This window comes from Eptesicus fuscus, chromosome 15 (genome assembly GCF_027574615.1).
Source record: "Eptesicus fuscus isolate TK198812 chromosome 15, DD_ASM_mEF_20220401, whole genome shotgun sequence".
Classification (NCBI taxonomy): domain Eukaryota; kingdom Metazoa; phylum Chordata; class Mammalia; order Chiroptera; family Vespertilionidae; genus Eptesicus; species Eptesicus fuscus.
This window is the reverse complement of record NC_072487.1, coordinates 1,459,459-1,471,709: the sequence shown is the minus strand read 5'-3', so window position 1 is coordinate 1,471,709 and position 12,251 is coordinate 1,459,459. Positions and strand designations below refer to the sequence as shown.

The 12,251-nt window shown below is 53.6% G+C and overlaps 1 protein-coding gene across 6 annotated transcripts in view; it reads right to left on the bottom strand.

Moving 5' to 3' along the window:
* Positions 1 to 706: 706 nt before the first annotated feature.
* The window catches only part of SPTLC1 (serine palmitoyltransferase long chain base subunit 1), a 71,695-nt gene continuing 60,150 nt past the window's right edge, over positions 707 to 12,251 (bottom strand). For 5 of the 6 annotated variants that reach the window (XM_054726841.1, XM_008156865.3, XM_028133141.2 and 2 more), the window contains 3 exons: positions 6,245 to 6,362; positions 3,236 to 3,309; positions 707 to 1,921 (listed from right to left, as the gene is read on the bottom strand). In XM_054726841.1, the coding sequence (XP_054582816.1) occupies positions 1,828 to 1,921; positions 3,236 to 3,309; positions 6,245 to 6,362 (286 nt within the window). In that variant the 3' untranslated portion in view covers positions 707 to 1,827. The remainder of the gene's footprint in view (positions 1,922 to 3,235; positions 3,310 to 6,244; positions 6,363 to 12,251) is intronic. The other variant, XR_008558234.1, reaches the window with a different exon arrangement.

The following is a 12,251-nucleotide window of genomic DNA, read 5'->3' as shown; positions in this document are numbered from 1 at the left end:
CAGCTGGCGTGCTGCTCTCGCACGGTCCGACGTGCGCCGGCCGCTTCCCGGAGCGCACCTCACTGCAGACAACCCTGGCCGTGCCCAGTGGACACGGGCTCCCCATGTCGCAGCCGCCGCCTCTCTCAACAGAGGGTCCTCCCCGAGCACTTCAGAACCCTGCGTTTCTGGGAGAAACTCGGAACCTGCATCACGTGTGTTTTCCTCAGCATTTTGCCTAGCTGACATTTTTTGGTATTTACATTACTGGATTGTGGTCATTTTACAGAAATAATTAAAAACATTATTTTTGTTTAAAATGTTGGCATTTTTTTTGAGGATTGAAGTTAAATAATGTGCTCTACCATTTTACCCGGGAATTTACAATCACTTTTTAGAAGTAGCAATAAACACAGCTGTTACAATTTTGACTTGGAAAGTACAAAGCAGTTTAAAAGTTACTATCCTCACCATTTATAAACTAATGTTTCTTGTATGTTTGTAGTTCTATGTGGCCAAGGCTTAAATTAGTAGGAAGCTAGGAAATTTCAGATACATTATTGAAATTATGCAGGCACCAAACATCTGACACCACTTTTCACAGTACTAAGAAATTAATATTTTTCTACCTCACCCAACTCCCACAAAAATAACATCCTAGATTTGTAGAAAAGTAAAATCAAGCGAGTGTTCTGTTGACTATGTGACATACAAAAACAGACTCATGATCAGGAATGTGACTTTATTTTCGTTAACGAACAGATTTCACCCTGCGAACAGCCCTGCACCTGTGGGCAGCAGCAGCCCAAGGCCGTATGGACGAAGCACCTCAAGCAAAATCAAAACCACATTTTACAAAGGTGTTAAAGGACGGCGAACACAGGTTATAAAAATGACATTTCTACAATTTTATTCCTTCACCGTTAGTAAGACAAAAAGAGGTGTAATACTTATGCAACATGGGTGCCCATAACAAATATTCCCACCACCTCACTGGGTTTGCTAAGGGAAAACAGCTGAGATACAGCTTAATAATTTAATTTTTAGTGCTTTATATTATTTTTGGATATTTGGAATCAATAAGCTGAAAAGAAAAAACTTCTCATTTTCCTTAGCTTAGAAAAAGCCTGTAGTTCTATGTCCCTAGGAACCCATTCAAGGCATTCTAGAACATTGAGGGCATGATTCATATTTTGGGATCGGCACAGTAACCCTCTTCCTAAAGCAGTTAGGTCTACACGTAATAAATGGAACAGGATCTGATTAAAATTCGCACACAGGAGTCTAATGGCTGTTCTCTGGGTAGAGAGGCTAAGACCAGCTGTCAGAAATGGTGTAACGGCAATCCTTAGTGTTTGTAAATGGAATGAAAGTTTGTAACTGCACAAAAAAGTGTCCCTTCGTACGTTAGCCACACGGAGCTCCCGCGGCGCAGCTGCGCGAGGGCTGAGCCGGGCCTGAGGTCGTTTCTCCAGGCCGCACAGGGCGCTCCTGCGGAAGCCCCGAGGAGTGCCCAGTCTTCACCCGGAGGGAGGGAGGGAGGGACGGTAACTGAAGCTCCATTTTTAAACAGTGACAACAAAAGGAAGAAGATAAAATACTGGTATAATGAACATTTAGATAGCACTAAACAGCATGATTTCATACCGTTGTATGCTTTCACCAGTTTTCCTTAAAAAACAGCCACCAGTTCCTGGGCTTTTAGATGTGTTTTCGTTGTAAAAATAACCAGCATCCTTCGCATGGTCACGCTGAAGCTGCAGCCACGTGCCCGGTGACCAGTCGGTGCGGACCTCCGACGCGCCGCAGCGAGGCTGTGTGCCAGGCGGCCGTCCGGAGCCTGCGGGACTAGACCAGGACCGCCTGGGCTACCTCCTTGATCGTGGACGCGGCCTTCTCCAGCTCCTCTTCCGTCTGCTCCACGGTGACCACCACCCTAATGCTGCGAGATGAGGGAGGACACAAACGTCCGCTGCTCAGCCTGCAGCTGTTCTCACCACGACCGCAGGTGAGACAGGGACAGGGCCCTCTGTCCTGCAGGCCCCAACACCTGACACCACCTGTCTCAGGAGCCCGTGGCTCCCGTCTGGACGGTTAGTGTGTGTCTACTCAGCGTGACCTGGCAGGGGGCTCCGCCCAGGGACGCCAGGAAACCTGGTCTTTGACATAAACTACTGCTTCAGCAGTCCCAGAGCCCAGGCCAAAGTTCCAATGTCTCCAGTTAATGGACTGTCTAGTTACTCCTGTAATTCAGTGAGTCATGTGGAAGCTCGACAGTATTTTGCAGCAAGGCAAACATTTTCAAGTTTGCAGAAAACTGAAGACAAATATCAGCTCCTCAGAGCAGTTCTGCCTGTTCCCTACAAACACCTACTGTATCGACTGGACACATTTGCTGAGCTGCACTGTGCTGGGCAGGGAGCCCAGGAGGAAGCCACCGCGGCCCCTGTCCTGACACTAGTCACACCTCTGCCTGGGCGCAGCGAGGAAGGAGGGCAGCGTCCTAAGGGTGCCGCGAGCTGTTGCTAGGGGCCTGCAGACCGGCGTCCCGTCTCTAGCTCCCATGTACGAGGCCCTCCGGGTCGTCTCCAAGCTCGCTCTTGCTGCTGCCTTTCACGGTCGGGCTCTGGCTCCCACCTGCACCCGGGGTCGCCATGCCACGCACTTTACTCCCTTTGGAAGGCCTCCATGCTTACCAGGTCGTCTGACATACTCGATTTTCTGGGCTCAGCTTACATGTCAGCTGTTCTCGGAAGCCCGAGTCCCTCCCAGGCTACTCCTCTGTGACCTCGCTGACCCCATGCAATGGCCCTGCAAACCATGCCTCAGGGTCTCCCTCCTTCAACTGCACTGGACGCGGGCAGAGGGGGGTCGGTGTGTTAAACCAGGAGTCCAGGCGCACCCCCACGCTGGCTCCTGCCCCTGCGATCCCCCTCTGCTGGTTCCCTGGGGTTCGGTAAGGGTTTGCGGACACTGCCGCACACCGTATGCTGTGAGGGGCGGGGGATCTGCCATCTCAGTTCTTGGACCTCAGACATTTCTCAGTCAACTAGGAGGACACTGAGTCCTGGGGGGTTTTCAGTTAAAATGTGAAGACATCTAGTTTGAAAACAGCCAACAGTTGGTGTATCTATTTTAATGATAAACATTCTTCCTTGCCCTGTGATAGCCTTTCAAAAACTTCAAACCATGACACATCTCACCCAGATTTTAGAGAAGGAACAACAAGTGAGGCCATACTTCCATGTCTACCAACCTCGGAGGCGGGAGGCACTTCTCTTCTCTCTCCAGGTAGCGCGCCTGGGTGAGGGCGATGCTCCGGTCCAGGCACTGCAGGAAGAGGGCAGTCAGCCACAGCAGGCGCACGGGGCACCCCTGCGGCAGGTCTAGCGCCCGGTCCAATGCCGACGGCTGGAGACCAGTGAGAGCAGCCAGATACACAGAGCCGGCCACCACGGCGGGAGCCCGCGTGGCCACCGGGACTTAAAGATATGGCCGGAGCCACCAGACACAGAGCGTTCGGTCGACTTCATTGTAGCTGGTAGGCATTTCAGACAAAGCAGAGTTGGGACATGGGCAGAGCGTCTAGAAAGGGCTTGGAGCTCGGCTGCCTCTGGCCGCCCGCTCCCCGTGGCCAGCGCCCAGCCCGCCAGGCGGCTGCACACGTCTGAGGCCGCTCTCCCAGGCCGCGCCACCTGCTGACAGGTGGGCCTGGAAACATCCTCTATCAGAACGAAGGCTAACGAATCCGAGGAAGGGAGCGAGTTACCGTGGTTTCTTCTCTGGGGAGACGAGGCGTTTGGATTCGAGTCATACTTGTAAAAAGGAGCACGTGGTGGCACAAGGAGTTAGCCCTGTGCGTGGCGGCCAGGCAGCCGCAGGAGGGCATTCTGTAAGTGGCAGGGCAGGGTTTCCGAGGGCCAAGGACGGGCACCCGGGATGGCACGGGCTGATCTGCGTCCAGAAGTGGATGCCGGCCCGGCTGCCCCCAGCCTGGCTAGTAAGAAGCATCCAACCCACCTCAGTGTGTACGGACGGCGTTCTGTCAAGCAACTCGACAAACCCTTTCAGTTCTACAAAGCTTAAGGCTCACAGCTCTGGTTCTCCTGTCCCTCAGGCACTGGGAAGAGTGGGGAGGGCGGGACCACCGGCTCTGAGGTGGAACCTGTGGCGAGGCACCCACGTGAGAGCTCTCCCACCTCCCACATGTGCGTGCAGACAGTGCTGACCCAGAGCCTGCCCTGCTCACTCGGCCACCAGGCTCTCTGCTAGAGGGCGATCTCGCCGCCCACCCGCCTCGCCCCCCTCTGCCGCTGCCGTGCAGTGAGAAGCTCGGCCGGAGCTGGGCTCTGGCCCCGGCCCGAGGGAAGGCCCATGTCCTGCGCGCGCGCGCGCGCGCGCGCACACACACACACACACACACACACACACACGTGCAGAGACGGGCGCCGTGAACCCCAACGCGGTTCCAGGCCTGCTCTGCAGTGGCCACTCCTGCCCGGGAAGCAAACTCCCCGCACAGGAAGGCCCTGTGATCACACTGAGCGCCTGGCTTGACCTTCAGCTGGTGTTTCAGTGAGAAACTGCTTTGGTATCACGTCTGTATAAACGCGCATCTGAAGGGTGCTGTCACTCCTCCTGTCTGTACACTTACAAAAACACCGAGGCAGTAACTGGCTGACAGGATGTTGGTCCCTTAAGATCCTGTCTTTTTCATGTCTGCAGAGCTGTCTGACCAGAGGGGACAGCTGTGCCACTGCCTCCCTCGGCAAGGTGAGAGCGCCCCAGCTTAATCAGGGATCTCCCGTTCTGTTTGTGTAAGAGCACTGACCCGATGGCCAGATTGCATGAAGCTGTCCAGGAGCCCGTGGTTCCCGGCGATGGGTGCACACACCGCAGGACACAGGACATCTGAGGCAAGCTGTGAGCCAGAGGCGGCCACACGGCAGCCGGCAGCCATCACACTCCCTGACGGGGGCGGAGGGACGCGGAGGGCAGGTGGAGAACAGCGTGCAGCCCGTTTCACTCCCGCGTGCTTCCGAAGGCAGTGCAAGGCAGGCAGGCTCCGGAGCCGCAGGGCCCCTGGGCACTACTGGGGGGAGCGGCATGGAGGAAAGGGGGGGCAAGGGGCCGCTGAACAGAAAAGGGCAAGTGGTCTTCCCCAGGGGACTCCTCTGGGTTAGTGGTAAACTGACTCTCAGACATGAAATATACTGACACCAACTTAGCCACGGCTGCAAAGTGGCCTCCGTTACAAGGTCACACCAGTTTCTAGCTCTGCTGGGACTCGCCCTGACAGTCAGCTGTCGCGTGCTGCCTGGGCCACTACACACCATGAGGCCCCCACACGTGTAAGAAAGCCTGGGGATGACATGGTAAGCAAAAGGGTTTTCTGGAAGGTTACTCAGTAGAAGAGTATTTTCATGTGAACACCACGTGGCCCAGAGCACAGCGCCCTCAGCGCAAGCTGGAACCACTAGCCGCGTGAGTGTCCCTGTCAGACATGCTACACTCAACTGGGCACGAGCACCATTCCGTGAGGGGGACCCCGCACTCCCATCCCCCTACCCCGGGCAAAGAGTGCGTGAGGGGGACCCCGCACTCCCATCCCCCTACCCCCGGGCAAAGAGTGTGTGTGAGGGGAACCCCGCACTCCCATCCCCCTACCCCGGGCAAACAGAGTGCGTGAGGGGGACCCCGCACTCCCATCCCCCTACCCCGGGCAAACAGAGTGCGTGAGGGGGACCCCGCACTCCCATCCCCCCTACCCCCGGGCAAAGAGTGTGTGTGAGGGGGACCCCGCACTCCCATCCCCCTACCCTGGGGCAAACAGAGTGCGTGAGGGGGACCCCGCACTCCCATCCCCCTACCCCGGGCAAACAGAGTGCGTGAGGGGGACCCCGCACTCCCATCCCCCTACCCCGGGGCAAACAGAGTACATGAGGGGGGCCCCCGCACTCCCATCCCCCTACCCCGGGGCAAAGAGAGTGCGTGAGGGGGACCCCGCACTCCCATCCCCCTACCCCGGGCAAAGAGTGCGTGAGGGGGACCCCGCACTCCCATCCCCCTACCCCGGGCAAACAGAGTGCGTGAGGGGGACCCCGCACTCCCATCCCCCTACCCCGGGCAAACAGAGTGCGTGAGGGGGACCCCGCACTCCCATCCCCCTACCCCGGGGCAAAGAGAGCTGTGAAATGACAGAAAAGGCTGCTCGGGTCAGGGGAGGTGTGGGGCAAGCAGAACCGCTGGGAGGGCTGGCACTCACCTGACGGACGATCTCCTGCAGCAGCTTGGCGTCCTGCTCGCGGGACCCAGTGCTGGCTTCCAGCTGCAGGTGGAAGGCTGGGGACAGGGCCTCCCCCACCACTTTCAGCCCAGAAATGCTGGAGGGGAGACACACACAGTCAGAGCCCCCCTGCCGGCTTGGCGTCTCCACACAAATAACTGCACACAGTCTGCATCAGCGCAGGCCACTCACACCGACTTCTAGAGGAGCATTCGGAGGTGGAATTCCGGTTCCGACCACAGTCAAATGCACGCTCTGGGCAGTGCTCGCAGTCCAGGAGCCTGCCTCGTGCTCCTGCGAGAGGGCTGAGGGGAAGGGCCCGGCTGCTGGGCCACATGTCACAGGCTCAGGTGGCCTCTCCTCAGGTGGCTCCTCACAGGTCCTCAGCCCCTCGGCCTCTGCCCGGCTGTTTCCTTTCCTCACCTGCTCTCTCCCACCCCCCGGTGGCCAGTGCTGGTTGTGCCTGGTCTCAGTTGTCACTCCCACTGCAGGGAGGGGCTGCACCATCATGCTCTACACCAAGCATGTCAAACTCGTGGCCCACGGGCCGCATGCAGCCCACAATGAATATTTTTGTAGCCCAGCCAATATAACTGTATGTAAGAACACTTTAATAACAATTTTGTAACTTAATTTTTACAATATCCCGTTATACATAATCCTATATAACGAGGTAATATGCAAATTGACCGTCACTCCAACACACAAGGTTGCTGCCCCCATGTGGTCAAAGATGGCTGCCCCCATGTGGACACAAGATGGCTGCCACAAGATGGCTGGCAGGGGAGGGCAGTTGTGGGCAATCAGGCCAGCAGGGGAGGGCAGTTGGGGGCAACCAGGCCTGCAGGGGAGGGCAGTTTGGGGGGAACCAGGCCTGCAGGGTTGGGCAGTTGGGGGGGACCAGGCTACATTTAAATTATAATTATGGATATAAGAATTCAAATTAAAATACAAGCTAACTAAATATATTAGCATAGAAACTTATTGTAATCGAGTAGGAGTTTAGTCAGAAATGCAAGGGTGGCCTAACATCAGAAACTATAGCATGGGGAAGCCCTGGGACGGAGCGGGGCTGTATGGAAGGGGGCAAAGAGGGAGGAAAAGGGAGACATCTGTAATAATGTCAACAACAATATATATATATACTAGAGGCCTGGTGCACAAAATTCGTGCACTGGGAGAGGGTGTCCCTCAGCCCAACCTGCACCCTCTCCAATCTGGGACCCCTTGGGGGATGTCTGACTGCCTCTTTAGGATCGGGCCTAAAGAGGCAGTCAGACATCCCTTTCACAATCCGGGACTGCTGGCTCCCAACTGCTCGCCTGCCTGCCTTCCTGATTGCCCCTAACCACTTCTGCCTGCCAGCCTGATCACCCCCTAACCACTCCCCTGCCAGCCTGATCGACGCCTAACTGCTCCCCTGCCAGCCAGATCATCTCCAACTGTTCTCCCCTGACAGCCCGGTCACCCCCAAATGCCCTCCCCTGCATATTCCCTCTTTATTAGATAGGGTTTTTTCTTTAACATATTAGACAGCTCTAACTGGTTTGGCTCAGTGGATGCAGTGTCGGCCTGCAGACTCAAGGGTCCCGGGTTCTATTCAGGTCAAGGGCATGTATCTTGGTTGGGGGCACATACTGCAGGAGGCAGCTGATCGATGTTTCTCTCTCATAGATGTTTCTAGCTCTCTATCCCTTTCCCTTCCTCTCTGTAAAAAAATCAATAAAATGTATTTAAAAAAAAAACATATTGGACAGTGTACCTGCCATGGTCTTGACAAACCAGTAAAAATGTAAACCCAAACTAAAAGTGTCATAAAATAAACTCCTTAAACAGGAATTTCATGAGACTTGGAAAGGTGATATCATGTGGTTGTTTCTTCCTTTTTTTCTTCTCTTTCTTTTTCTTGATGTTTCATCTTTCGTCCTTTCTTTCTTTTCTCCTTGTATTCCTTTTCTGTCCTCTGTTTCTCTAAACTTTTCCTTTGGTAGAATCATCAGTACTTGAATCATTCCCTGGGGGCGTGGATGCCTCCCAGCCAACACCGAGGGCTGCCACTGGGAGGGGTTGGCGGCATGGGGGCACCTCCCAGCCGGACACCCAGGGCTGCCTCTGGGAGGGGATGGTGGCGCGGACGCCTCCCTTGCAGACACCCGGGGCTGCCTCTGGGAGAGGATGGCGGCGTGGGGGCGCGGACGCCTCCCAGCTGGACACCCAGGGCTGCCTCTGGGAGGGGATGGCGGTGTGGGGGACAGACGCCTCCCATCCAGACACCCTGGGCTGCCTCTGGGAGGGGATGGCGGCGTGGGGGACAGACGCCTCCCATCCAGACACCCTGGGCTGCCTCTGGGAGGGGATGGTGGCGTGGGGGACAGACGCCTCCCATCCAGACACCCCGGGCTGCCTCTGGGAGGGGATGGTGGCGTGGGGGACAGATGCCTCCCAGCCTGACACCGGGGGCTGCTTCTGGGAGGGCATGGTAGCATGGGGTCCCCAGCACCTCCCAGCCGGACACCCGGGCTGCCCGGCTCTCAGCAGCAGCCCTCCCTGGGACTGGGGGACTCCGGCAGGGCTGAGAGGACTGGGCGTCGCCATCTTGTGGCTATGGGGGCCGCCATTTTTGTCACAGAGGTACAGTTAATTTGCATATTACTCTATTATTAGATAGGATACACACACACACACACACACATACACACACACACACGGTATATATTTATCAGTGTAATTTAGCATGAGACAAATTTATAATTTTTTAAAAAATCTCCAAATCTAGGAATAATTTGATAAAGGCCACCCTCCAAAACCCTACTGTATGATGTTTTATACTGAATAAAGAAAACACTTTTATACTGGGAATGAGAAGGATGTTTGCTACAACTGCCTATTCAGTAGACTATTAGAGACACAGAGCAATGCAATAAAAGAAGAAAAATAATTAAAATTATTTAAGAATTAAGAAGGAAGAGAAAAACATTAGAGCAGATAATAGGATTTCTATGTGCATCATCACAACAGACTGAAAAGAACTATTGGAATGTACGATCAGTTAGAGAAAAGAACTACTGCTGAATGTAAGAATAGTTTAGAGAAAACAAGAACATTCTTGTAAGTCAGCAATAATCAGAAAATATAGCCCTAGCCGGTTTGGCTCAGTGGATAGAGTGTCAGCCTGCGGACTGAAGGGTCCCAGGTTCGATTCCAGTCAAGGGCATGTACCTCGGTTACAGGCTCCTCCCGGCCCGGGCCCTGGTCGGGGCGTGTGCAGGAGGCAACCAATCGAAGTGTTTCTGTCACATTGATATTTCTCTCTGTTTTTCCCTCTCTCTTCCACTTTCTAAAAATCAATGGAAAAACATCCTCGGGTGAGAATTAAAAAGAAAATATAAAAGAAAAAACAATCCTATTCATAATAGAAATAAAATCTATAGGATACCTACAAATAACCTTTAACCCTTTGCACTCGCTTGCTTTTTTCTCGATTCCTTTATTTTACTCAGGATTTAATTTTTTAAATACCCCAGATTTTACAAAGCACAGCAGTAGAATAAAAAACTGGAGTTTCTTTTCATACAAACTTATTTGGATTTTTTTATATTTCAAATTATTGATACATTCAATACAATTCGACATACGAGCTGCTACCGATGCTAACCGTGTCGAGTCACACTCGACATCCGAGTGCAAAAGGTTAAAGGCCCATAAAAGAGCTTTAGAGAAAAATTTTAAATTTCCGTTAAAAGACACAAAGGAAAATTCAAATAAGTGGATACAAATTCACTCCACATTCATCAAAACATTTAATGCAATTACAATAAAAATTCTAGTAATATTTTTGGTGAAACTTGAACTTACTGCAAAACTTATATGGCGATCTGTGCTCACTTTGGCAGCACATATGCCAAAAGCTATACAGCGATAAAAACAGATGGTATTTAAAACAGTCTAAGGATTGAAAAAGTAAACCAATGAAGGAGAAAAGACGGCTAAAAACCAGATTCAGCTACAACTGGGAAACTGGTATGTGACAGAGACCAACCGGTGAAGAAAGGAGGTGGTGTTTTTGTAAACGGACTGTGCTAGCATCAAACCAAACTTCCTTCCTTCACCCGTTTTCCTCCTCCAGGCACCATCCTCTCTCTCTCTGAACAGCCAAACTCCTCAGAATTGTCATGCGACTGTGTCCCATCTCTCCCTCCCGGTCTCTCCGGACCCTGCTTCTGCCAGGCCTTTGCACCTGCTGCTCCCGACACTGCTCGGCCTCAGGCGGGAAACGCAGGCCCAGCTCGCAGCAGCGGGGACACGTGGCCTGCGCCACTGTCTTCACTAGACTCTCCTCACTCTTTCTCAGTCTCCTCCTGGCTCCCGCCCACTTCACATTGAAATGCTTGAAATACTGTTTATATGCAATTGACCCTGAGGCCTCTCCCTTAAACTTAAGCGGCTACATCTCCCAGACGTCTGATGGCATTTCGAGCTTAACACAGCCACACTGACCTGCCCAACACACTGCCCCCAGCAGTTCTAACCATCTCGCTGACTAGCAGCTCTGTCTAGTTACTCAGACCAAAAACCTTAAGCTCAAGCTTGCGTCTTCTTTCTCACTCACTGGAATATGAACTTCTGGCAAATCCAGCTTCAAACTCCATCCAAAATCTACTCTGGTAGGAAGGTCAAAGTCACCGCACTCGTCCTCACTGGCCTCCTTGCCTCAGTACTCGCCACCAGAGTATTATCTACTTCTTCACACAGCACAAGAGTGGCTTTGCTAAGATGCCATTCAGTCATGTCCTGCCACCTTTTGCTCAGAACCAGGCCACGGCTTCCTATCGGAGCAGGGTTCTTGTCACGGCCTCCGAGCCCTGCATGCCCTGGCCTTTCTCCCCTCTCGCCACACTGGCGTCCTCGCTGTTCTGTCTCCTGTCACCTCTAAACATCTGGGTACCTGTGTGATGTGCTCCACACCTGCCTTACTGCGGGTCGGTCTGAGGTACCTGTGGAGTCCTCCACGTACAACTACTCAGTAATAAGCCCTGGACGTGAGACCTGGAACCCTAACGAGTGGGACACATTGGAGATGCAAATCTGTGAGTTGCCCACAGAGAGGTCACGATGGAAGCTCCAGGATGCAAGAACACAATCCTCCAAGGAGGTACGGGAGGAAAGGGGCGCAGAAGACTGCTGGATGCAGCAACAAGGCAGTGAGCATGGCCTCCTCGGGCACCGTCTGGGAGAAGCGTGAGAGGAGAGGCAGACTCAAGAGTTTCAAGTGCAGATGAGGGGCGAGGACGTGGAGGAGGTGAGCTACCGGAGAAGCAGAGTGGGCTGGCCGCTGGAGGTGAAGGGGAGTCAGGGAAAGGAAGGACACTACAGAGAGGACAGTGTAGCTGAGTGCTAATCACACGACTCTGGCCGGGGAGAGACCCATGACAGAGGAGGCGCCACCAAAGCCACGCCGTCTTCAGAAAGAGAGCTGTGACGGCTGGAGAACCTTTCTTTGGCTGTAACACAGGGGAGACGGTTCAGAAGCCCGAAGTGCACGGGCTTGTTAGGAGAGACGAGGGAGTTCCCAGTGAGAGCAGGAGGCATGGTGCAGCTCAACGCAGATGGACAGACAGAGGGTTAAAGACACTGGAGAGATGAAAGGTGGGCAAGAGCTGGGGAGAGTGGGGGCCAGCCTTGCAAACGAAGCACAGCACCCTGCCAGCAGCGGGAAGGCTCCTGCTCCTGGGCTGATGGCGACGCACGGAGGGGCTGTGCTGTACGTTCACATGTCATCACCAGCGCGACTGGAAGCACCCACTCTGTGCCTCTCCACCATAAATGATGCAGGAACTGTGGTCTGCTTAGGCAGACACACCCAGACAGGATCGCTTCTGCCCCTCCTTTACCTGGCACAGCTGTGAGCTGCTGGCTTTTTTCTTTTACAAGTTTCTAGTTTCCATATCTGGCAATAGAGAGATGCCTTACATCACCAAAAAGGCAG